The sequence below is a fragment of the Cynocephalus volans genome, chromosome 1 (assembly GCF_027409185.1).
Source record: "Cynocephalus volans isolate mCynVol1 chromosome 1, mCynVol1.pri, whole genome shotgun sequence".
NCBI classification, from domain to species: domain Eukaryota; kingdom Metazoa; phylum Chordata; class Mammalia; order Dermoptera; family Cynocephalidae; genus Cynocephalus; species Cynocephalus volans.
This window is the reverse complement of record NC_084460.1, coordinates 52,742,327-52,768,790: the sequence shown is the minus strand read 5'-3', so window position 1 is coordinate 52,768,790 and position 26,464 is coordinate 52,742,327. Positions and strand designations below refer to the sequence as shown.

The window sequence follows — 26,464 nt, the reverse complement described above, 5'->3', positions numbered from 1 at the left end:
TCATCCAATTTCCTGTTTTTTGTTTTGGATGCCAATTACCCAGGTTAGCCTTTCTTTCACTGAAATGGCTGAATCCACGAATTTGTGCATATGGCAATGGAAAAAGCAAAGGACTCCCAGGTGAGGAGAGGAGGGGCTACCTGCCAGGGCCACAGGTGCCTGTTCTGCCATACTTGTTGAATGCCAGGGCTTTGGAAAAGAACCCCTGAATATTCCTCTTGGGGCCATATTCAAGAACTTTCTGCCCACAAGATGTTCAGCTCCTTGCTGTACTCCAGAGTATCATGCCATTCTTCTGTACTAGGGGCTCAGAGTCTTGATGATGAAATAAAGTATTTTTTTTAAGAGCCAGGTCAGTTATTACAAGATGATTCATGACAAACAACTGACTTTCCCTCCAACCTTTCACTTTTGTGCTTGTTTTTAATACAATTTTTTAGAGGTACTTAAAACGTCACACTTCTGTAAAATGGACCTTTAGGAAGACCATGATAAAGCAAAACGCTGACTCTACCCCAAATTCTGTGAGTAGAATCCACGGAGCATTTATTGCACTTGCACTTATGTTCAGAACTTTGTAACACACCCACCTTCTCACAGAATGAATAAGGGTGGCCCAGAGGGTCACACTCTGATTTTAAGCAACTGTGCTCTGCTGTCCCTGGCCTTGCCCTCTGGAACCTGGGAAATGGAGCACAATACACAAGTTGTGGGTTGTCATGTCGCCCCTTGTTCCCTGCACCATCACCTGGCAACGAGAGACTAAGGCAAGGAATTGGACAGGAGAGGCTACAACATCTCTTTGCATCCATTTTCTAGCTGTAAAACCCCAGTAACGGTCCCTACTTCCTTTCTTTCCAAGACGTCACACTGGCAAATGAGAATATATGTGGCATGCTCTGGGATGCTTTGGAGAAAGACAAGGTATTTATTAATCCCAGAATATGGCCCAGGCACTCATTATTGAATGGGTTGGGCCCCAGGGGTTTGATTCTTTGAAAGTGTAGGCCACTGAACAACTCTCAGGAAGTGGATTGTGGCTTTAATTATTTTCTCCCTCAGTGTTCACACTGTTGGCCACTGAAATTCTATATCCAAATGCTATATCAAGATAAAGTTGAGCAAAAATAGGAGCTGTCTGCATCTATCCCAGGCCACTACACAGCTGCATATGTAATTCTCAGTTTCCAAAGCCCCCTATGGATGGGTGCTTGCAAAGGGAGCCTCCTACAAGGCCTAAGTCTGTTTCTGGACCAGTCACTTGCCTCCAGCAAAGATCAAAAACTAATTTGCCTCCGGCAAAAATGTAAGAAACTGCCAAGCTCTGTGGCCAGAGCCAGGTTCTGCCCCCTTTTGTAAACCTAACTATGTTTCTCACAAAGAGGCTGAATCCTGGCAAACAAATTGTCACCCTCTCCCCCTTGATGATGTGAAAGACATGCAGTGGACTGGCTAAGTTGGCCATGGTCATCAAACAGCAAATCACTGTCTGGGTGACTTCAAATAAGAAATGTCCTTTACATGGAAAAGAAAAAAGAAAAGTGCAACCCATACTTGTATGCACGCTCATCCGAATGCCACTGTGAAACTTCTTTGGTCTTCGAGTGCTTGGCGGTTGGCCAGTGGACTTCCTTCCACCTTTCCATCTCCTGATGTTGTAACAGGGACCAAACAATATCCAAGGAAAGATAGAAAGGATTGCAAGCACTGTTTATCTCAGGGCATGCATGAAATGACATTTTTATTGTCCCAGTAATGGTTTCTGGCCAGGTTTTATTCCTTTGTGTGTGTGAGTGGCTGAGGGAGTCTTTTCATGGTAAAAGCTTTTAGAGAGCAAACCTAATTTCTATATCAACTACCTGGTCATGAGAAGATTGTTAATAAGATAAATTGATTTTGCTTTAAGAAATTACTCTTAATTTCTCAAGATGAGGAGGAACTGCAAGAGCCAAAGCCCTCCCAGGAGAAGAGATTCATTTCTTATGCAAGAAATTCAGGAATAACTGTTAGATGTCTAGGTAAACAGAAGAAAGAGGGGAGAAAATCATACAGATCTTCAATCACTAATGGGAATGAAATTGAATTTGACTCTAGATTCTTGTTAAATTAGAAGTAATGTAAGACTTCTGAAATGGGGAGGTCCCCTTTGCAGAGATGAGTGGGTGGGTTCCACAGCCCAAGGGCGGGTAGGCCCCTGAGCCCCTCTTCATGGTCAAATTCCCCAGGCAAGAGAAACCTTAGAGACATTGAAATCTCAGGTTTGAGCAGTGCTGGCCACTTCTCTTTGGCTTTCCTTTCCATAAGGGCCACCTGGGTCATAAAGTGAAAAGGTAAGAATGTGTCCAAGGGCTTTGCCAGTAGTAGGGCTTCCTAAAAATGTCTCAAACGTCCCCCTCCCCTCCTTCTGCCTCTGCCCTTGCTGTTTCTCACACTAAGTACGTGTTGCTTCTTTCTCCCGATTGACCATCCTGTGTAGTCCTCATTCCTGAAGTTTAAGAAAGTCCTCATTTTTGGTATCTAATTGGTGCCCAATAAGCCTACTGAAAGTGGATTTACTTAAAACCAACACCAACATTTCACAGTAAATAATGAAAACCAAAAAGTGTAGCTGAGACTTTATCCTGAAAAATAAAATATAAAATGATATAAGTGTGTATGTATGTATATATGTGATGATATATACATGTATGATATATATTTACGTGAGATATATATACACATAACTTAGAGTAAAACTGTAACTCTGTGTAAATTAGTATTACACAAAATGAATCAAGTGTTGGTTTTTACCATAATTTTTTTCCTCACCAAACTAAAAAATAGCACTACACAATATGTTTACATTTTACAGCCCAATCAAAGGGATGGATATCCTCGCAGAAATAGTCAAGGACTTGATTCCTTTTCCCCAGGGTCTCTCTCAATTTTTATCTATTCAGATCATTACCATGTGACATGCTCTTTGGGAACGATTCCTTGTCGATTTTCTCTTTTTGAGTGTTAACTGCCTTAATTCTACATAAAGTCAACTACTAGTGGTTTAGTGCATGATGGAAGAGTTCTTGGACATCACTCTCATCAATTTGATAAAATTCTGCACCACTTTCCAGCCATTTTTGGTACATTTTTAGCCCCGGACAGCCAGTGGGAGATTTCACCAGCTAACACTTAGGCTGGACAATGAGGATCTATGGTGGTGTTTTCAGTGGGCACCACATTTATAGGTATTTGGTTCAGTAGTGAATATGTTCAAGTTAGCGTGATTCTTGCTTCCTGTGCAGCCATACTGCAGGAAGATTTCCAAAAATGAAGAGTTAGGTAATGAGGACCCCCATCCATCTAACACAGAAGTCACTACTTTGTACTCATATTGCAGTTGTGAACACACACACACACAGCACTTATACGGTGATGTGTCACCATGAGGTCTCTATGAAATGCCTACAGGAACACAGAGGCAGAAACAAGGCATTGTGCTGTGCCAGGGGTGACACATATCCGTGAGACACTCAGGGAGCACAGCATCTGCACAGAATCTCAAGATGTGAATAAGACTCTTCAGGGCAAAAAGAGGAAAGTGCATTCTGGGCCAAGAGAACACCGGGCACAAAGTTCAAGTGTGTGGAAGTGTGGAGCCTGTTGAGAGACAGTGAGTGAATGATGTACCTATCAGGTTCAGCTGAGTTGGGGAATGCAAGGATGAACAATTAAAGCCAGACAGGTAGACTGGGCCAGACTATAAGAACTTGTCAGCTATGCACCAGAGTTTCTACCTTCTGACACTATTGACATTTGGGGCCAGATCCTGCTTTGTTGGGGGGGGGGGGACTGTCACTGTCCTGCACATTATAGGGGACTTAGCAGCATCCTGACCCTCTACCTAGTAGAAGCTAGTAGCACCATCACCACCAGTAAAGACAACTGTGCTCATCCATTTCTGTTATTTGTAACAAAATACCTGAAACTGGGTAATTTATAAAGAAATAGAATTTATTTCTTACACATTTGGAGGCTAGGAAGTTCACAGTACAGGGAACACATCTGGTGAGGGCCTTCTTGAGGGTGGTGACTCTCTATAGCAAGGCAGGGTGTCTCACGGTGAATGGGCTAAGCAAGGGAAAACTAACCTCCTCATTGCTCTCCTTTTAAAGCCATCAGAACCATGTCTGTGACCACCCATTAAACAACCAATGGATCAATTCATTCACAGGGATACAGTCCAAACAATCACCTCTAAAAGGCCCCACCTTTCAATTACCATAATAGGATTCCCCACCCTCTTAATGCTGTTACAATGCGGATTAAGTTTCTGATATATAAACTTTGGAGGACACATTTGACCCATAGCAACAACCAATCTTGTCTCCAGACATTGCCCAATGTCCCCCAGAGGAAATCACCCTTGGTCGAGAACCACTGGGGCTGTGTAAGCTCCATGAGGCTGGGGTGACTTGGAATAGATAATTAGTGGCTATTCGTGCAATGAATAAATGAAGGGAGCAAAGTCAAAAAGATTTCACGGCACTCCCTGAGTCGAGAAGGAATACAAGAAGTATTAATCACAATACAAGCCATTTTGAAGAAGGAAGGGAAGTTGAAGGAGTTCACAGTGAATTCAAAGATAAAGGTCATTGCTGAGAGGTTCAGAGGAAAGGGTGGTTTAGAGTTTGAGAACAGATGAGTCCAAAGAGCGGCTGTGCGGTTTGGAAATCCCCCCAAAGCAGGACACTTCCACTTCTGGAGTATGTGAAAAGATGTTAAGGAGCCCACAGGGCTTACAGTTTCATTTTAAGAGTTATGTATTGAGCAAGTATCAGGAAAAGAAATACTGGTTTTCTATGGACAGTAATTATATGAAGTTTCATTTAAAGTATATTTGTAAAGAAGCTGATTCTGAGAAAAACACTATTTTCTCCTCCTATACTCTCGCAACACATATACACTTCTGACACCAGATGTGTGGGGTTTCTCCCCACATGCCAACTCCTGCTCCCAGCCCCTCAGCCAAATCCTCCTCTGCGGTCCAGGAGGATGCCCTGCCCACCATCTTCCACGAGGACTGGGTCTCTTGGCTCTGAACACACAGCTCTCCCTTTAAACAATCTCTAGATATTTCTTGCCTTGTGTTTTGGCTCTCCAGCCAGTTGTGAAGTTCCTTGCAGGTAGGAGTCACATCTGTGTTCTTCCTCCCAGGCACAGGGCTGGGCAGGAGATCCCAACAGGAAGGGTGTGGGTGGGGATGTGTGTCATCCCTGGGGTGAGAACCATAAGAGCCAGTCACCTCGTTAATTTCAAATCAAGTTAATGACCTACTAATGACTTCATTTTGGTAAGAGGCAATGTCAGTAACACAGTGCTTAGGTATCTAAAAACCATTAATTTGCTTCCTCTGTGTCTCTTAAGTAAATCTCAAGGAGATAATATATGTAACGCTCGTGCTCTCCAAATCCAAGTAAGAGGTGGTATTATTTCCACCTTGGACACACCAAAAGATGGTTGAGTCCCGGATCTCCATCCTTCCATGCCCCCCTTCCCATTGCTCCAGATGTAGTAAGTAAAATCAATAGACTGATACGGTGTGTGGGAGGCTGGGGAGACAGGTGTCATTTAATTTCACGACTTTAAAAAACAGAAATCTTGAACTAGGGAGCAGAATAATATCCTCTAAAATAAATAGGATAGGAATGTTGGGTGGTGAACAGATTCACAGGAGCTCCGAGAACAGCAGGGACAGGCTGTTCTGTGCTGATGGTTCCTGAACCATGTTTTTAACATCCAGCGACGTTAACTTCACATCTTAATCAAGGCTGAGGCACTCTCAGCAGCCCTGAAAGCATTACCTCCCCAAGAAATCACTCAAAGTACTGTAGGTTTAAAAAAAAAAATTCTAGGTACCACAAATTGCACTTAGCAACTATCCAACCATATTATTTCCTTCCTGTCTAATGTAATTTTTGTTTTTTTACATAAAGGACTTGACTATTTTTAAAAATTATCCTCCCTCGTAAATTAACCTGGCTTTTATTTGTTTTTAACAATCAAACAAGCTAAGAACGAGAAGGAGGCGGTACTTCTAACTAGCTCTTAAATAACCAGATGTAAATTTCCTCCATAACCTTCATTTTAAATGGCAACTTACTCTGTTAGGAGGTACAAGGTTATGGAGAGTGTGGGTTGGAAGCCTTACCCTAAGCCAGGCACTTTGTCCACTGGACACGGCTCATCTCTGGATGAAACCCACATGCCATCCCCTCCCACCTCCTCACTTGGCCATTCATTCATTTATGCAACAGGTCATTATTATGCAGGTAAAGGGGCTCGTTGAACACAGTCCAGCAGGCCAGAGCCTCGCCCTCATTTCATTAATAAATTCACTCCAGAAATAATCGTCGATTATTTTATTTTTCAATAAATAATCATTGAGCCTTCACTCCATAGGAGGCACCGAGAATCGCCCCTGAGCAAGACAGGCAAGGACCTTGCCTTCAAGGACTTAACTCCAGGGGAAGTTAAATAAACAAGGTGATCTCAGAGAGTGACAAGTACTAAGAAAAATGCCACAGGATGTTGTGATGGAGGAGCTAAGGCTGGGAGGATCTCTGAGAAAGGGTGACGAGGACAGGCCTCTGAGGGTGACAATCGAGCTAAGACCCATCCCACGAACACAGGCCTCGAAGCTCGTCCATCCCTCCCCTCCAGCACCCGTGCTTCCGACTGCGCCCCCCGATGGGCATTAATCACGCCGGCCGGTGCTAGCTTCTGCGCGTCCGTGCGTCTTGTCCCACTAGGTCCTGACCCCTGGGAGGACCAGGGAGCGAGCACCAGCCGAGTGACAGGTTGGCTGGTTCACTGTGGACCCGCCACGGCCCGGGTCGAGGCAGGAGGTGGGAGGGACTTTCCAATAGAGCGCCAGGAAAATGTGCTCAAGTGAACACCACGAGGATCATCCACGTTACTGGACCGACTGGATCCGTGCACAGGCCTCGCTGTGCCAGGCGAGAATGCGGAAGGGCAGGCCGGGAAACATGCCACCGGCGGCCACCTCCGGAGCCCGACAGCACTCTGCCCCACCCGCAGCGCAGCCGGCGACGCTCGCCGCGCCTGCGCAGCACAGCGCCGCCCCGGCGGCCCCGAGCGTCGACCCCAGCACTGCGCCGGCGCGCTGCGTCCGGCGCTAAGGGGCGGGGCTTCTTTGCGCCGCGCGCAAGACTGGGGCAAAACCTGGGCCGGGATAGGGCGTGGGGCAGCGCGTCGGGACGTCCCTCGCGTCGGGTCCGACGGCGCCTGCGCGCGGCGCGGCCGGCCGGGGTGCTGGGGGTGGGGGTAGGGGTGGCCTCTTCACCTCATTGTCCCTTAGCGCCGCCCGGACATCTCGCGGGCTGCCGGCACCATGAAGATCTGGACTTCGGAGCACGTCTTTGAGTAAGTTTGAGGCGCGAGGGCAACTGCGGGGCGAGCGGGCAGGTCGGGCCCGGAGCGGTGGCGGGGCCGAGGCGGCCCTCTGGAAGCTTCCAGGCGTCGGGCCTGGTGAGGAGAGCCGAACCTGAGCCCCACGGGCTGCCGGGGGCGGGCTCAAGGTCACGACTTCGGGGCGCCCCACCTGCCGGCCGGGAGGGTGGCCATAGCCGGGGCCACTTCCGGCCTGCCCCCCCGGGAGGCGGCCTCGGGTGCCCGCGGCCTCCTGGGGTCGTGGGGGCGTCGCGGAGCACGAGGTCCTTGACAGCACTCAAGGGGGTTGCCACATCCGACCTTGCAAAACCCTGCTGGGACGTGGACCCGAGGATCCCGGGAGGGAGGCGTGGGTTTTCTCAAGTGTAGTTGCTCGGCCCCTGTTTGGGTGGAGTTTCTTACCTCAGAATGCAAGTTTCGGGTGAACTCGGGCTATTGGGACCTAAGGAACAGAGCCTTGCGCCTTAGCTCTGGATCTAGCAAGCTTGTGACCTTGGGTTACTCGTTTTCATCAGAGAGATGGATGATGCGGGTAACATCCAGGGCTTCCCAGTGCAAGATGTCTTTGGAGTCACGTCCAGTACCATATTTTCGGTTCGTGTGAAATACGAGGGCACATCAAAAAGTTCATGGAAAGATTTGTATTATCTTTTGGTTGTATTTTTCCATGAACTTTTTGAAGGACTCTGGTATTTAGTAACAAAAGGAGACCTTGGGCTGGCCATTTAGCTCAGTTGGTTGGAAAATAGTTCTACCAGTTGGAAGGTGGGAATTAAATTCTCTTCCGGTTCCATGATAACGCACAAAATAACCAGGAGTATAAGCAGCTATATCCTTTTTTGCCTAAATGGCTTATTTGTTATGCCAGCACTGTTTATTGACTAATTCGTCTTCCTCTCACTGATTTAAAGTGCCACCCTTGTCCTAAATACTGTTGTGATTCATATTTGAATCTATTTCTAAACTATCTGCACTATTTCAATGATCTTGCTGTTGTTGTCATATTGTTTTAGTTATGATATCTTTGCAGTGTATTTTAGTTTAGCCATTTGCATTTTAAAAAGTGTTTCTGGGGAGGATTTTTTTAAAAAATTTTTTCCGTCTGGAAAGATCTATTATCTTTTATTATCTTTTATTTTATTGAAATGTAATTGATTATACATATGTGTAGGGTACAGAGTAGACTGTCAGTATTTATGCACAATATTTGGTGATCAAATCAGGATAATTAGTATATTCATCATTACAAAATAGTCATTTTCTGTGTCCATTGACTAATTACTCCCTAACCCCCTCACCTCTTCCACCTTTCTCACCTCTAGTAACCACAGTTCTGTTTTCTCCTTCTGAAATTTCAACTGCTACTATGATTCATCTTTCGTTTTTTTGTTTCTTTCTTTTTTAGCTTCCACACTCATCAGTGAGGGCATGTGGCATTTCTTTTTCTGTGCCTGGCTTATTTTACTTAACATAATTTTCTCCAAACTCATCTGTGTTGCTGTGAATGGCAGAATTTCATTCTTTTTTATGGCTGAGTAGTATTCCAGTGTATATATGTGCCGTATTTTCTTTATCCAGTTATCTGTGGATGGACATTTACGTTGGTTCTATATTCCAGCTATTGTAAATAGAGCCCTGATAACATGGGAGTGCAGGTATCCCTTCAACCTGGTGGTTTCCATTCCTTTCCATATATACCCAGTAGTGGGATTGCTGTTTCATATGGTCGTTCTAGTTGTAGTTGTTTGAGAAACTTTCATGCTGTTTTCCATAATGGCTGTACTAATTTATAGTCCCACCCACAGTGTAAAGGAGTTCCCCTTACTCTGCATTCTGAGGGCAATTTTAAAAGTTGTCAACATTTTAGGGGCCGGCCCGTGGCTCACTTGGGAGAGTGTGGTGCTGATAACACCAAGGCCACGGGTTCGGATCACTATGTAGGGATGACCGATTAGCTCGCTTGGGAGAGCGTGGTGCTGACAACACCAAGTCAAGGGTTAAGATCCCCTTACTGGTCATCTTTAAAAAAAAAAAAAAAAAAGTTGTTAACAGTTTTACATATTTTGTGAATTAGATCCCCCTGGTAATCTGCTGAATCCTGGAAAGTAATAGAATATTAGAATCAGAAGGAAGTTTTCCTTCTCCCTAACATTTACAGTTTTTCTAGGAGAAAGTAAGTCCCTAAATGTGTAGTATTTCTGATATTCTTTAACCTGGTCATATTCTTCACTAGACTGTTTCAGCACCTGGGATGCTTAATTTCACTCCTGTTCCGGGTTTGAATGCTTCACAAGTTCTTGGCACTGAGTCTCCTTAGAACACTCTTATCTCTGGCTTGTCCCCTACTCCCATCTTTACTCTTCCTGTCCTTTTCTTCCATTTGTCCCTTTCTTTTTTCCTTTCAGTGTAAATGTTCTGTGAAATTCTGCTGTTGGCCTTCCTGTCTTGCATTTTATCTGTGATCTTAAACTCTTTCTTTTTCTGTCACCAACCTCTTTAAGATTTGATGAAAGCTCTGGGACATTCCTCCTAGAAGATAGTCATATTCAAATAAATGCTATACATGTCCTGGGAGAAGAAGCACTGGCCGGCCCCGTAGATCCTATATAGGGATGGCTGGTGCGTTCTCTGGCTGATCGTGGTGCAGACCACACCATGCAGAGGGTTGTGATCCCCTTACCGGCAAAAAAAAAAGAAGTAGCCCTGATCCATGCTTTCTCCTCAGATAACCTGGGCTATTCGTTCAAGGTCCCAGCTGATACAGACACATTTATGGCACCCAAATCTGCACCTTGAGCTCCAGCCTCTCTTAAACTTCAAATCCTTATTTTCAGGTGCCTACCAGGCTTCACTACCCACATGTCCCCCAAGCTCTTCAAACTCAGCATACCTGAAATGGAAGTCAGAATCTCTTGTCACAAATCTTATTATTTTCTTCAAGATGTTACTCTCCAGTAACAGTATCTAAGTCACTGTTCTATGTCTTACCCATCTTTGATTTTCCAACGTTTCCTTCTGAGCCTAGCACATAGTTGACATCCAGTTGAAATCATTCATTGATTTCTTTAACATGTATGAAAGCCCAGTATGTGCCAGGTACTATTCTTTGGATTGGTTACATTTTGGTAAATAAATCAGGACAGTGTTGCTGCCTCACTGGAGTTAACAGTGTCCTGGGCTCATTTTATAGGTAGAGAAATTGGACCTGTCGGTAAGCTGCAGCCAGGTTCTCCTGACTACGCTTTGGTACTGTCTTTGAATGTCTTCCAGGGTGAAATCTTTTTCACATAATTATGTTAATACAGTTAAAATTAATTTCTAGAAGACATTAGAAATTCTGTTCTGTTCATTGTAATATGTATCCTTTGTAATGTTTGAGCTAGTTATGTTTCATAAAACAGTCTTAGTCCAAGCTAAGTCAATGTTAATGTTTTCAAGTTGGCTCAGAGAGATGGACTAAATTACAAATAATGCATAAGCACCCTGGAGCCATGTGATTATTAATTTTTTTAGAGAGAGTGGGGGGAAAAGATAAGAGCATAGAAGCCAGCTAACCATGGTATATGACTAGATGGCAATAGGGAAAGGATTCATCTGATTTTCATTTTAGATAGTTGCTGTGGTAACAGAGTGCTTGGCCTTTATCAGTTCTATTTGTGGGGACTGTTTAGATTCATGAAGCAGCTCCGCTTATATGCATCTGCACTGATTGCTGAATAAGGCTTGAGATTAAAAACAGAATGAGGTTCATTTATACAATACTATAGAAAAAACTAAAACATTAAAAATGGTGTCTCTGAAAAAAAAATAAAAAAAAATAAAAATAAAAAAAAAATGGTGTCTCTGGCTGTCCAGAGTTCTGGAAAATTAATGCAGGTGAGATTTTGCTTCTGTCAACAAGATGTAGTTGTCAGTCTGAGTTCTCTGAAAAGTTGAAATAGATTAATGTCTACCTGTTTTGCTTTTAGAAAAATAAAAAGTAATATGTGGCTTATCAGTGTAGCTTGAAACATCATCCCCAGATCTTGTTTTTTTTCCTTTAAATGAAGACGAGAACACAGATAGCGTAGAATCAGTTAGAAGATGGCAGGTGGACTAAATCACCTTTAATTCTGATTGTAGTTAATAAGGGGCTCTTTTGAAAAGAACATCTTTTGTATAAGCGTGTTATTCACAGAAGTTGTGAAGTGAGCAGATGTTCATCACACTTGGACAAGAAGATAAAGAAACTGCAAATTCTCACATGATGTGATAGTGTTACCACTTCAGTTGTCGGTGATAAGCAAATGCTTATATTATTAAGAGAAAATATTAGAAAGTAGCATATTAGAAGTGCCTTAACATTTTATTGTGTTGAGTGACCTTTTCAAAACAAATCACAATTACTCCCTTGAGAAAAGTAATGGATAAAGATTGACTGGAGGCATCACTGTTATTTATTACATTAATATAGAGGAAATTTCAAATAATTCAGCCAATAATGCTTTGAATCTTTTTGTAATCCCTGTGAGAACTTAACAGTTCCTATAAATTCTTTTACTTTTTTTTATAACTTCACAGAATTGGGTTCAGGCAAAAGAATAAATGTTGTAATGACAGTTTTTGCTACTTGTTTTAGTAGAACATTATTTTTAAATACATTTTTAGGAATCATTGGTTTCTCCTAGAAACAAAATTAATGTGAAAGTGAATAATGGTAAGTTGGAAAGATTATTTAAGAAACTGTACTGGGATGCTCTATAGGCTGTTTTGATCTTTATATACATCAATTGTATTATAAAGCCTATGTTCTGGAAAAATACCTAAGTCTATACACATTAAAAATGTAGATCGATCTTCCAAAATCATCATTCAGTCAGTGTTTCAGAAAGTAATTTTTCTGTAGGTAAACTAATGAAACTTACATTGTAAAGAATGATTTGATGGGTTATAAAAGATTGTTTAATTCATATGCATATTTTTTTCACATGCAGCCACCCATGGGAAACTGTTACAACAGCCGCGATGCAGAAATACCCAAATCCTATGAACCCAAGTGTGGTTGGAGTTGATGTGTTGGACAGACATATAGATCCCTCTGGAAAGTTGCACAGCCATAGACTTCTCAGCACAGAGTGGGGACTGCCTTCCATTGTGAAGTCTGTAAGTGTGTCTTTATTCTCTGCTGTAGAGAAGTTTTCTAAACCACATAATAATTTCAGATAGGTTGTGGGAGCTGATTCTGAATGTCATTTTTGCATCAGTTCAAATTGTATTATAATAAACTTGAGTTATGAGTGTATAATGAATTGGAAATATTATTACAGTCTTCATGAAGGCACTCGATAAAACCTTCTGAAGGAAGCTAGCTAATGCTCTGTAATCTAAAAGGAGTTACATTCTGCTTTTCTGCTTTTGCCAGCAACTTGAGACCAATAGTAAGAGTCAGAAGGAGTGGTCTGGTCATGATTATTAGGTGACAGTTGCTGTGGTCAGTGGTGGGTTGTGACATTAAGTAAGGAGTATGTACTCAAACTTGTTATTGTCACATTTGTCCCAAGGTCTAGTACTTCTTCCTGTACGTTTAAAAACAAGTCTGTTCAGTTACAAATGAGCAGGCTTTAGTGAGCTCATTTAACCAGCCAGAAACCAGAATGCCATTTTCTCATAACGTGAGAAAACTCTGATGTGGTAAGTGATCCAGGCTTCTGCAGAGGGTCTCTTTATGGAAGGTAGGTCCACTCAGAAAACTGAAGTATACATTTTCGAAAGGAGTGTGCTGATTGCCTTCTTTATACAAACCATAGCATTAGACAGTGGGGGGGGGACATAATGAGCAGGATCAGGGGATCGGCTTGGGATCATAGCACAGGGAGTGACGCTGAGTGCCGAGGTATGCACCTCCATCTTGCGATGGCTGTTTTTCTGTCTGGAGAATGAAGCTGCAGCACCCTCTTTCCTGGACTACTCTAGGAAGATAGTGACAGATACTTTTGAACTCTCCTTTTGCGAGATGCTTTGTTTTTCCAAATCTTCTGATTTCCATATCTCAGCTTCAGCGCTTCATTGTTATACCTTGGCAATTTCAACATTGTGGCTTAGGTTGCATACTTTCTCAGTGGGCTGGTTCCTAATTGCCTCTGGGAAAGGTGGTTATGTCTGGCAGTCTCTTCTCATCCATGATGTGTGAATTCTCTACCCTCAACTAGGCCTCCTTTCTGACCTTTGGTTCCTCCTGTTTTTTATGAAACAGATTTTTGGTTCAAGACATTACAACACATTTTTACCTTCAAATAAAATATTGATAAACTTGATAAGAAATCCTTGCTCTTCTGATTACTAATTCTGAATGTTTTACTTAGCTTATTGGTGCAGCAAGAACCAAAACATATGTGCAAGAACATTCTGTAGTTGATCCTGTAGAAAAAACAATGGAACTTAAATCTACTAATGTAAGTTTTGGCTCCCTTTTGCTTTAATTTTGAACTGTTTGGCTTGATATTTTGTTTCTCTTTTAGTTGATATATAGATGAATGTATGTTCTTAAATGTGGTTTAGAAAATTGATATTTACATGCTGTATTGTCTTTGCCTTATTTATAGCTTCCCTAGCCTCACTACTCTAATGATTCTGCCAATTTCTAGAGGATAGCACTCAATGAAATTAATAGGAATCATGTGCATATTTTTATTATAATTTTCTCAAGTTTAATTTTAATAAAAATAAGTCGGTGTGGGCCGGCCTGTGGCTCATTTGGGAGAGTGTGGTGCTGATAACACCAAGGACACAGGTTCAGATCCCTATACAGGGATGGCCAGTTTGCTCACTGGGAGAGCATGGTGCTGACAACACCAAGTCAAGGGTTAAGATCCCCTTACCGGTCATCTTTTAAAAAAAAAAAAAAAAAAAATAGTAGTCAGTGAATATTGGGATTAAAGTTACGTTTATACAGCAGTATCAAAGTGGTTTGTTGTTGGTTTTATTGTTGTTTTGTACATTTAGATAGTAAGGTTTTGGCTTATATGTTAATTTTTGAAATATTTATAGTCTTTGTTTCCAGAATGATTTGGCTTTTATTTTTTCCACTTCATAGATTTCATTTACAAATATGGTTTCAGTAGATGAGAGACTTATATACAAACCACACCCTCAGGACCCAGAAAAGTGAGTAAAAAGTGTTTTAATAAACTTATTCTATAGTGTCTTACTTTTTTTTATTAAATTTTTTTTTCAAAAATGAAAGTTGGCTCATCTGAAGCAGTGTGAATGTGTTTTGTTCTAGAACTATTTTGACTCAAGAAGCAATAATCACTGTGAAAGGAGTCAGCCTCAGCAGTTACCTTGAAGGACTGATGGCAAGTACGATATCTTCAAATGCTAATAAAGTAAGGCTGCTTCTTAATTGTTTCTTATTCCCTGGGTTCATTTCCTGGAAGAGCTTAGTGCTGAGTGTGTGTTTGTCCTTATAAGCTGGCTCTCAGCCACTCTGCAGTAAGAAGTCATAGAGCATTAGCAGTTACTTGCACAGGCTCTGGAGTTAGCACGCCTGGGTTCACATCCAAGCTCTAACTCTTACCAGCCTTTCAACTTTGGGCAATTAAGTTCCATCTTTCTGATCCTCATTTTCCTGTCTGTGAAGTGGAAATTGCCCATCCTACAGGGTTAGCATGAAGTAAATGCGATAACACACAGAAAGCGTATGGTGCGGGGGCCCAACATGGAGGAAGTGCTCTATGATGTGTAGCTGCATCATTGTTTAAAGCACTGTGTCTTAACCTTTTTTCATTATCATCTCCCTGCCAATCCTCTTTAGACATTTTTCTCCTAATTACCACCCCCATGAAGTTAATACCACATACATATATATGTGCTTTATACATAAAAGAGTGAATTTTTCCCCATCTCCCTCAAGAACCAATTTTTACCCCATTGAGAGTGCATGATTTAAAACAAAAAAAATTTAGAGAAAGAAATGCCTAATGCACTGTTTAATGACACTTATTAAGTATCGTCAATCAGCAGTCAAAGATATTCACAGATGCCTTCTCTGTGCCAGGCAGAGTGCTAGGCTAGGTTGGGGATGCAGCAGGAAGCAAAACAAATATGGTCCCTGTCCTCATGGAACTAAGAGGAAGGTGACATTAATTATACAACACATCATTAGAAAGGAAAAGTACAGAAAGGTAGGAGAGTGTTTAATGAGTGTTTAGTAACCAATGTTTCTGCCAAGTGCTGAAGGGGGAGTAGGTTGGTTGTGAGGGGCGTGCCAGGAAGAGCATTCTGTGTGGAGGAGCTGCATGTGCAAAGGCCCTGAGACAGGAAGCGTCAAACTCTTCTCTTCTCATTCCTCAAGGAACTGCATAGAGTGCTAGGCAAAAAGAGGCCAGGAGTGAGTCATGGACCAGATCTCGCAGGGCCTTTGTATAGGATTTTGGTTTAAAATGTAGAAAAGAAAGAAAAGGGGATTGACCTTCTCCCAAAAAGAGGACCACTCTAATCAAATAAATAAGATATCTTGTTATTTAACTGGATTCTTTTGAGAACACCTTTTGCATACAAAATGAAAATCAGTTTATGGATCAAGGCAGTTGCTCAAGGCATTTGATACTGGTAAATAACATTAAGAAAGAAAAAGCAAGGACAAAAAACGATCTGTCCTTGTGAGGTTTAGTTATAATAATAATGCTCCTTGTTACTTCCTGGTTTGTCGTTTAGTTGATACATGCCTTTGCTTTCTCTGTAACAATAAATGTATTGGATTTTTTTAAGGGCCGAGAAGCAATGGAATGGGTAATACATAAATTAAATGCAGAGATTGAAGAATTGACAGCTTCAGCAAGAGGAAGTATAAGGACACCTATGGCGGCAGCGGCATTTGTAGAGAAATAATGATGAAAGTTGGCAGACAACATCCAGTCCCCCGGGTCTCTCCAAGCTGGCAATATATTTATTATTTAAAAAATACTACTATATTTTAGATAGAATTTTTTTTAATAAGCTGAAGTAAGGCTGTGTGACTTTTGATCAAAATAAAGAAATGCAGGGCTTCTAAATAAAAGGGATCTGAAATTACTGTTGTTTGAAATGACTAATTTTGAGGGTTCCAATATTTATGTGAAAATTTAATTTTTAAAGAAGTACTTGAAAATCGATATTGACATTGAATCTCTTTAAGGTAGAATTTTAAAGCTTTTCATGCATTGGAACTCTACCTGGCTTTGGACCAACCCTAGAACAAAGCAGAGCCACCTCTTATATACACTGCCCTGCTGCTGTAAAGTTGAACAGCTTGCATGAGAGAACTCACTTTAAAACAAGAAATTATATGGTTTAAATTAATTTGTATAAAATAACTTGCTCTGCTATAAACCACCATAAAAACCACAGTGTTTTGATTTTGTACGTTTGTGATATTTTTGGAGTGAAAATTATCACTAAAGTAATATGACTCCAACAAAAATATGATTTATTGTATTAAAGAGTACTGTATTGATTTGCCAAAGTTTTGTAAGTTAAGTAAAGTTACTACCTTCCTTGGATTTGTACTTTATGATTCAGTATGCTGTACTGTGGGCTGGTTATGTTAACGGAAAAAATAAAGTCATTACCTGAGTTTTGCAGAACTCTAAAGTTAAACAGAACAGCTGTTCACATCTTTTGGCATTTCATATTTGCCTAACTTAAAAATTGCCATGTGTCGAAATCATGGTTTTGTAATTGCTAAGGCATATGTCAGGTTATTTGAATATAATTACTTTCTGAAGTAATTGTGACCACAAAACATCTTTTTTACATGAAAAGCTGTACATCATTTGAAATTACTCAAATGATGTCTTGATCTGCAGCATAAACCTCGGGTACCTAATGTTTTTAATAATATGAAACCACTGCAGGAGGAAGAAAAAAGAATAATGGGAGGTGGAGGGAGGATTGACCTAAACTAACACTAAGTGAATGGCACTGCAGCTTTTATTTATGAGAAATCCTTATTTTGTATGGCAGAGGGCAGCTGCAAACTTGAAAACAATCCATTAAATGTATTCTGTTTCATGTTTTGTAGCAATCGATTATCAATCACTAAATAATAGTATCTTTGATATTTACAATTTTTGCATACAGTATTTTTGTTAAAAGGTGATTAGCTCTTACCCTTATTTTACAGTGCTTACTGTGACAAACTTCTAGTCAGGTTTCCTATCAAAGAGGACAGTATGTACATAAACCACAAAAGTAGTATAACAAAAATACTATTTAAAAATTAATGTTTTTCTACTTAAAATATTGTTTATCTTAAGATTTCTCAGGACATTTGTAAAAGCAGGTTAAATCTGAAAAGTTTTCTGATTATTTTTGTAACTGGAGATGGTACTTACAACTGAAATAACATTTCAGCTAAACAAAACATCGCTAAATATTGATACTTGACAAAAAGTTGCCTTGTATAATTTCTGTAAATTATACTTGTTCTGAAAAAGCTGTAATACCCTAATGATAAAAGATTTCTAAACAAATTCTTATCCTTCGTTTGATTTTTTATTTTATTTTGATCATGATAGAATTCTATAAATTTTCATTTTTCAATGCAGTTACCTTTTTAAATAGCTGGTAATTCATGGCTTTTAGCTGTTAAAATATACACACAGAGCAAGCAAATGCATTTAAAAGGAGTAAACTGGAATAAAGTGTTCATGAATGAAACTCAACACTATTAAGCATCTTATCCTTTTACTATTAAAAATGAACTTATATGGATTAAGAAAAACCTTTTTTGTTAATAAAAACTTCCTTTTAACTATGATGCTTTCCCTGATTATACTTTCGTTTTAATTATAGAGATGAAAATCAAAAACTTTTTTTCCTAATAAAACATTAATTGCTCGAGTGCGAGCCGGCGCTGCGTGGCAAGGTTAGAGTTTGGTTCTCTAGATGGGAGGCCGGGAGATGAGCATTTTCCAGCCCCTTCCCTAGAATTTTTATTCCCAGTCCTTCCTAGGCCACTGTTTTCTTCCCCTCCGACTTGTCACACATCGTGGGTCACGTCCTAAAGCGACGTCAGAGGAAACTGGTATACATGTCAGCTGAGGTTCCACTTAGGTTGCCAATGTTTTTTCTTTTTTAATGTAACTCCGGGGAAGTGGAGATGCTTAGGTTCTTTTCTACATCTCAACTCCAGGATGCGTCTGCCCACACTCCACAAGAGTAGCGCCGCTAGCCGAAGGCGGCTCCAAATCCAGGCTACCGCGGGGGGCCTCGCGCCCTCACGGAACCACGAGGCTCCGCGGCTTCTCACAGCCACAGCCGCTGGGCGCTACGGAAGCCCGGGAGGGCACACGCCGGGGCGCCCGCGGAGCCAATCGGCAAGCGCGGCTGGCCGGTCGGCCCGGGGATTGGCTCCCGGAGCCGCAGCGGCGGGGCGGGGCGGGCGGGGGGCGGTGATTGGCGGCCCTCACACCCCGCCCCTTCCGCTTCTCGGGCAGACTTTCCTGCCGCTGGGCCGCCCAGCTGAGCCCCTCACTCGCCGCGTCTTCGCGATTCTGCCCGACGCGCCCCACTCTCGCGACATCATGGTGGCCTACTGGCGACAGGCTGGACTCAGGTAGGCCCGGGACTCCACGAGGGGTGGGCCCGGGAGCCCGCCAGCTCGCGCGCGTCCCGGTGTCAGAAGGTCACTCCGGGCGCGGTAACCCCGCGTGACCGCTGCCCACGCCGCCAAGATGGCGTCGCTCTGGGCAAAGGCCGGCGGGGCGGGGAGGCCGGGCCAGTCTTCCCAGCCATCCCGCCGTCCGGGCGGCGGCCCACCACGTGCTGAGGCCAGCCCTGCCCGGCGCGGTGGAGTGCCCCGGGAAGGGCGACTGTCACGTAGGAAGGCCCTGTCTTTCACAGTTGTGCCCGTCTCTGTCGTGCCGTCTCTGTCGTAGAAGTAATTCAGTGACACACAATTTGGGAAGCAAAAGGGGCGGGGAGATATATCCTGTTGTAACAAATCTTTGTTAGCATTTTAGGCTTTTATTTCCAGCATGGAGGTGGAATCTTTCGTAAAGTCACATTTATCTTTTTATTTTAAGTTAATTCCTGTTCTCAGGTTTCCTTACCAGTAGAAGGGGGGAAAGCCCTTGGTAAACTGTTGAAAGCTCTGCACGAAGGTGAGTGGTGCTCTTGGGGAGCTCAGGTGTGGAACCCACTCGAGGGCATGGCGCTTAGTGTAATGGGGAAACCATTGGTCTCGGTGTCACACCTGATTCTTTGCCTGTGCACCTGAATGAGCATCGGTATCTTGGTCCATCCAGGTGGTGCACCTTGTTGACTAGATGGGGTAACACCTTCCAGTGGGAATATTCTGTGGGTATATGATTATCCTACAGCAACTGAGCAACCCGAGTTTCCCGACTTGTTGAAGTCAAGCAAAGTTTTGTAGAATTGAAAGGATGATAGTCCTAGTAACATATACCATTTATTAATCCACCGACGGTGCGATCCATGCTTTTTCACACTTTGTCCTTCCTCTTCTGACAGGGCAGGGATCATCATTTTGTTTTTACAGGTAAATAAACAAGCTGAAAAGGTTGAACAGCCTGAAGGCCACCCGGTTAGGAAGAGTGGAAACAGGCGTTGGAACTCTTACCTCTGACTCCCAAAAACAATTTGAAGACATTAGAAAACAGACAACACTCCCCCACCCCCTTCCTGTATTCAAACAGTTGAAAAGTGATCTGCCATCTTTTGTAAATAAGATATTGATGGGAGTCTGTCTACCAAACAGGATGCAAGCTTTTAGATATTTTATTAGGTACTTTCAGTGGCAGACTTGCAAGAAAGAATGCAGTATTCTCAGAAAAACCTTTAAATAATTTATCAGAGAAAGTACTGTCTTAACTATAAATACTTTTTTCTCTTTTAATTATACACCTTAACTTGTAAGAAAAAACACTTTAAGTAGAGAAATGGGAAATCATTCATGTTATAGCCTCTTAACATTTTGATCTGTTTTCTGTGCTATGGGATCTTTAAAAATATTTCTGCACCTTTTATTTATTTATTTATCTGTCTATCTATCTATCTATTTATTTATTTATTTTTAAAAGATAACCAGTAAGGGGATCTTAACCCTTGACTTGGTGTTGTCAGCACCATGCTCTCCCGGTTATGGCCATCCCTGTATAGTCGTCCAAACCCTTGGCCTTGGTGTTATCAGCACCACACTCTCCAAGCGAGCCACGGGCTGGCCCTACATCTTTTATTTTAAATTAATGTACCCTAAAGAGAGAAAACATAATATAAAGAAAAATCAAAGGTCACTCATCCAAACACCAACTAATTAATACTTTGGTACATTTCTTTTTAGTCTTGTTTTTCTTTGTGTAGATTTCTTTTGGTATTAGTCATTTTTTAAATCCAGTTCTACGGTAACATACAACCAAAGGAAGAAAAACAAATGCACAGTAACACAAGTGTCTGGCTGAATTGTTGGTAATTAAACTTTATACCTTCTCTCATTTTCTCTTAGCTACATCCGATACTCCCAGATCTGTGCAAAAGCAGTGAGAGATGCACTGAAGACAGAATTCAAAGCAACTGCCGAGAAGACTTCGGGCAGCAGCGTAAAAATTGTGAAAGTAAAAAAAGAATAATCCGTAAGTTGCTATTTATTTAGAAGAAGAGTTGTCATAAATTTTTAGGGCAACATAAAATCAAAGTAATTTTAGTTTTGGGTTCTGCCCATTTTTTAGTCAGTCATTGCGTTTGGAAGTCAGTTATTGGGATAATAGTATAAAGCATACAGGTTATAGAAGTCCCTTGGCACAATGAAAGAATGTCCTTTCGGGCCCTGACAAGCAGAAGTAATTGGCACATTGATTTTCAGTTCATTTAGCAGTGCTTAGGTGGAGAGCCATCTTATTTTAATTAAACCTGTTTCATTTGTCTGCACAAAATCAAATAATTTGGAGGATAAACTTCCCACTTTTGTAATTGCTATTGGAATTATGTAACAGTTCAGGAGCATGAAAAATTATAATTCGTTGGTTTTTATTTCCCCCATGTCTGCTAATGTTCTCACAAATCACTACTTCCTGAACATAAGGGCTGCAAGTACAGGCAAGGGTCCTGCTATTTTATCAAGCAATAAAATCTACAGGACCTTGCAGTGAATACTGGTTTGCTAAATTTATTATGCTTTCAGAGAGTTTGGTTCATTTTACTTCTTCAGAGATGTTGGTGATGTAGTTACATTCTCATGCAGTAGAGAGAGTTTTGTACAGTTGATAAGTTCAAATACAAAAGAGCTCCAAAGTACAAAAGTGATTTGATCTCTAAACTACTTTCTTGACATTGTTACTTCAAAGATAAGCAAGGCAAATTATAAGAGAGATGTTTTTCAGATTTAATTTTCTTGTTTTGCTTTTAAAAAACTTCAGAGCCACAGTAGCACAGAAACGTGATAAATATTAATCCTTTGGCAGCTTGTGGTTATGAGCAGTTTTACTTATTAGAACTGTCTTCCCTAAGCACTTTTCATTTTCACTTTGAATTAGTAAATATTTTATTAGAAGTCTGGAGATGTGGTGTTTTGAATTTATCTGTTTTTCTAGGGGTTCTCTGTCTAATCTCATAATTCTGAGTAATGAGACCTGGTTTTATGTTGGGTTGTTTTGTTTTAACGGTGAGCTAACTGAGAAAATCACTTACCCTCTCTCTGCAGCAGAGCCCAGCCAGACTCTGCGTCGAACTCCTATGACTTCGTGATGACCTTGGGGTCAGGAAGTAGCGTCCAGCTCCCTTAAAATGTTGGCCCCTCTCTGTTATGTCCTGCAGAGATGGGGGTCCCACCCCATTAGCACAGGGAAAATTTAGTGTCTTTTAAAAGCTGGGTTGTTTCCTAATTGCTGGGAGAATGCTTAATTTTACAGAGCCAGAAAGTGCTGATCAGCTGAGGCCGTGCACTTGAAGTAGCACTTCTTCAAACCAAACACCAAGTGTGCAAACTGTAGCTGTAGTTGTGTTATACAATCCACTATAAGGAAGCTACTTCTTATATTCATGTTGGGTTTTTAAGAAAACACAAAGAACTAGCTAGCAACTCTTGCATTTTCTTTTTTCCTCCTAGACCCTGACTTGAAATACTACATTTTCAAGGTGAAGATGTGTGGGCACATGTTATGGCAGATTGAAAACGATCTCACTAAATGGGGAAAAAAAAATACCTGTCTTGTTCATAAATTGACAATGCTAATAAATTGGAGTGTGGTTCACTCTTACTGTTGGTTTTCCTTTCCATCAGACTTTTCTTTCTCTTTATAGGCACTACTTGCACAACTGCATGGTCAGGACCATATGAACCAGAGTTTCTTAAAGAGGGGAAGATCATATTTAATATCTAGTGACAAAGAGACAGAAGACATTTTGAAAATGTCTCAAAAAAGTTTTGTTCATGTCATTAATTGGTGATCAAAATTAGATGCCATTATTGAAGATCTGTCTGTTGTCCCTTATCTTTGCAGATTCACATCAGAATGCAATGTTACCCCCTGGCCTCACCCTTTTGTCTAGGCAGCAGCATCACTAAGTAGTGCTGCTTAGCCAGTAACCTAAATGAAAATAGTTACTAAAAGGATCGGTTACAAGAACAAATTTAAACTACTACTAAATTGCAGTACTCATTTTTTATTGTGTACTTAAAACATGGAGAAGAACTGTTGATGTTAGAATTGAGGCACAAAATACTGTTCGTGTTGGTTTGTAAATGAATCTTTATATTCTGGTAGCATTTCTCGTAGGAAGTGAGGCAAAGCTGTTCAATAACTAGCTTATTGAGTTGATGGCCCAGCTGAAGCTAAGATTCTTGGGCTGGCCAGTTATCTCAGTTGGTTAGAGTGTGGTGTTGATAACATCAAGGTCAAGGGTTCGGATCCCCTTACCGGCCAGCCACAGGAAAAAAAAAAGTTAACTTCTGATGATTGTAAGATTCTTGACTGCAGGTTTGATGATTACAACAGTTCCATGGTGTTTTCATGGCCATTCACTCATTCCTTAGAGATGAAGAATTGTTGCAAGTATTTTGGTTTTATCTTTCTTTGAAACTTAGAAGCACTTAGCCAAATAAAACACTGTTGCACAGTTAACTGCTTGATTTTAACTGAATGGACAAATAAGTGTGAATAGGAAATTTAGATACACTGTTTTAGGACCACTAGTCACCATGGTACTTAAGCTCCCAATAATTTATCAGGGCCGCTCTCAGCAATGCCAAGGACAAGCCAAAGAAAATGTCTTTGTTCTCAGCTTGGGATGACTTCCTGCCCCTGACACTTGACCTATAGGTTTTATTTAATTCTCACCACAGGGCATGCGAGGAGCAGCAGCAGATTGGAGAGCCAGTGCCTCTGGACAGCAGCAGATTAAGGAGTCCCTGGAGTCCTGCACCTCAGGGCTGTTGTCCTCCTGTTTGCAAGTTACAGCCCCTCAGTTTAGTGCCACAGTCCCCAAAATTAAGGTTCTAGGAAGTGTCTTCTATTACAGGGAACAGGAATAAATGAATCGTGAGGCTGTAGGGCCTTTTTGATACCAGACAAATGAAATAACTAATAGGCAAAGATCTGAATTATTTCCAGCCAAGTAATTAGAGATAAGTCATTTTTTACGGAGGCAGATGGGATAATTAGAGGTGAGACTTGGGGACAGGGCTTATGATATGGAAAGGATTAAAGTAACTGAATAAAAGACAAACTATTCAGCAAAGATTCTTTGAGGCTGTTTGTGATTTTAAGAAAAATCCTGAACCTGAACTGTGTTGAAATAAACTTCCTGCATCCAGTGCTGCTGGGTAGCTGTTAAGATAACTGCCCGAATAACAAGGGGACCCACAAGACAGAATTGTGGGTATTTAACTACCTAGTTGGGTAATGTTTGAGAGAGTTAGTAAATCTTCATCTGTGTTAGCATCTTTGTGTGAGAACTGAAGGAACCGGACAAATTCTAAAATTCTGTGATTCTGCTTTCTCGGTCTCTGAGAGACCAATGTCATTGTAGCAACCAGTCTGCTGAAGAAATAAGCTCTTCAAAATGAGAAGGGACAGATTTCTCTTGGTTTCTAGTTTGTTTTTGTTTTCGTTTTTATCTATTTCTACCATACAAAAGGGTAGGATGGTGAGATGCATTTTCAAATATTTTTAACTTTTCAAATTAATCAGTCTGGGTAGTTAGGCTCCAAGAAAAGGAATTTACTTAGTCTGAAATAAAGCAATTTAGCCATTTAAAATTGAATTTCTTTGTACTTAAATGATTACTACCAAGCAAACAATCTTTTCAGTAATATAAATCAGCAGGTTTTTTTAAGATTTAAATCTATATCTCTCCTTGCATCCACTTAATTGCCTTTTTAGATTTGAGAAGGAAAGCACTAGAGGAAGCTTGCATGTAAATTCTTACATAATCACAGGCTGTATTTTTAGCATTTAAGGATGTTATTAACTTCAAACTGAGTGTATAGGGGCAGTTTCTTGCTAAATCTAGTGTTTCTTGAACCACAAGTAGAAAGTGTTTAAAACATTGTTTTGTGTTTAATTTTGTAAATAGAAGGTTTGTCAGTAATACCGACAGCAAGGTCTAATTTTCTCTTGGTATGTGTTTTTAGTTATTTCCTCGTGTTGCATATGTGGAAAGAGTGAAGTTTCTCAGAAAGAGCAGCTGTCATCCATCCACCTGCTATTTTATTATTGCTGATTACAAAAGCAAATCAGATGAGAACCCAGTTGCCTGCAAGTAAATATTTGCTGCAGTGAGGGTCAGAGCATTTTTCCATTATCTATGGATCAAATAGTATAGCTCAGTGGTAATTCTAGATGGACATTAAAACCCTGATGGAACTGGGAGGGATGGCAGTGCTGCATGTCAGAAATAGGTAAGCTGCAATTAAGAAGTTACGGATGATTTGATTACACTCTTGTGTATTTGGTCCTGTTGTAATGTGAGCAGATTAAAATTGTGTAATGGTTAAAGCTGTGTCATCGTGCAAACATTTATGGCAACTTCTGCAAATTAATTTGAACTGTAAAAGTTCCCTAATGAGACGATGTCCTCCGTAACCAAGAAGGACACTGCAGCCGTTGCTTAATTCCTACATTTGAATGGCTGCCCAGTGTGCGGTGTGCCCTTTCTCAAAGAGCAAAGAGGCTGCAGAGCATTTTTGGTGGGTTATTACTGACTGAAAACGACATTTCAAAATAGCCTTTAAAAGGAAAACCAAAGATGATTATTAATGAATTCCTGGAATCTAACACTAATAGGAAACAAAATATATAAATATATTAAAAGCTAGCTACTCAAAAATAAAGATAAGAGAATTGGAATTTTTTAGTTTTGCTTGTCTTTTTTATTCTTTATTTTTTGTCCAGGTATATTTGTGGAGAAGATGGTGACTGTTCTTTCCTCCCCTTCTCCTTTTCTAGTTAGTGTGCTGAGGTGTACACAAGGTCTACCCAATTTACTAGTGGACGTTAACTCACTTTTATCTTGGCTCTAGCTCCCCATGAGCTAGTCAGTCACCTGGCTCTTCTGGAGGCCAGCAAGCATAAGAAGAAAGCAGGATGCCAGGCAGCATTCATTAAGATCATAGAACCTAAGGTAATAGTCTTAGCAGCCCCAGGATGCGCACTAAGGATTCCAGGGTACTTATCAGTGATGCTAAAGAGTATAAAAATGAACATTAACTGCAGTGGCATACAGTAAGTACCCAATAAACACTTTGAAACAAAGGAAGTGCTTTACAATAAATTCACTTTACTATTAAAAAAAAAAAAAAGTTAACGAGTGTGCATTGAATATCAAACTCTTCAAGGTTAGTGTCAGCAGAAGGCCCTGAAGCCTATCAGCTATTTCCCCGGTCCCCTCTCCCCACTGTCCCTGTGTCAAAGGTAATGATAAGTGCGCATGACACTCATTGTGCTGCGGTGCTGAACAGGGTTTAGAGTGCTGCAGGAAAAACACTCATCTCAGGAGAAACTGGCCTGTAAGTGACTCCATCACACAGCTTCTCTCGTAG

At 41.2% G+C, this 26,464-nt stretch overlaps 2 protein-coding genes across 2 annotated transcripts; both read left to right on the top strand.

Annotated features, from left to right (window-relative positions):
- The first annotated feature begins 7,266 nt into the window (after window positions 1–7,266).
- Window positions 7,267–17,069, top strand: PRELID3B (PRELI domain containing 3B). The gene is made up of 6 exons (XM_063103122.1): window positions 7,267–7,422; window positions 12,423–12,591; window positions 13,791–13,880; window positions 14,522–14,592; window positions 14,711–14,813; window positions 16,198–17,069. Exons 1-6 carry the CDS (start codon window positions 7,391–7,393, stop codon window positions 16,315–16,317), a joined length of 585 nt encoding a protein of 194 aa, XP_062959192.1. The 5' UTR covers window positions 7,267–7,390; the 3' UTR covers window positions 16,318–17,069.
- Window positions 17,070–18,870: 1,801 nt separating this feature from the next.
- ATP5F1E (ATP synthase F1 subunit epsilon) lies at window positions 18,871–22,682 on the top strand. Its single transcript, XM_063075201.1, has 3 exons — window positions 18,871–19,024; window positions 20,933–21,059; window positions 22,532–22,682. Exons 1-2 carry the CDS (start codon window positions 18,993–18,995, stop codon window positions 21,054–21,056), a joined length of 156 nt encoding a protein of 51 aa, XP_062931271.1. The 5' UTR covers window positions 18,871–18,992; the 3' UTR covers window positions 21,057–21,059; window positions 22,532–22,682.
- Window positions 22,683–26,464: the final 3,782 nt, after the last annotated feature.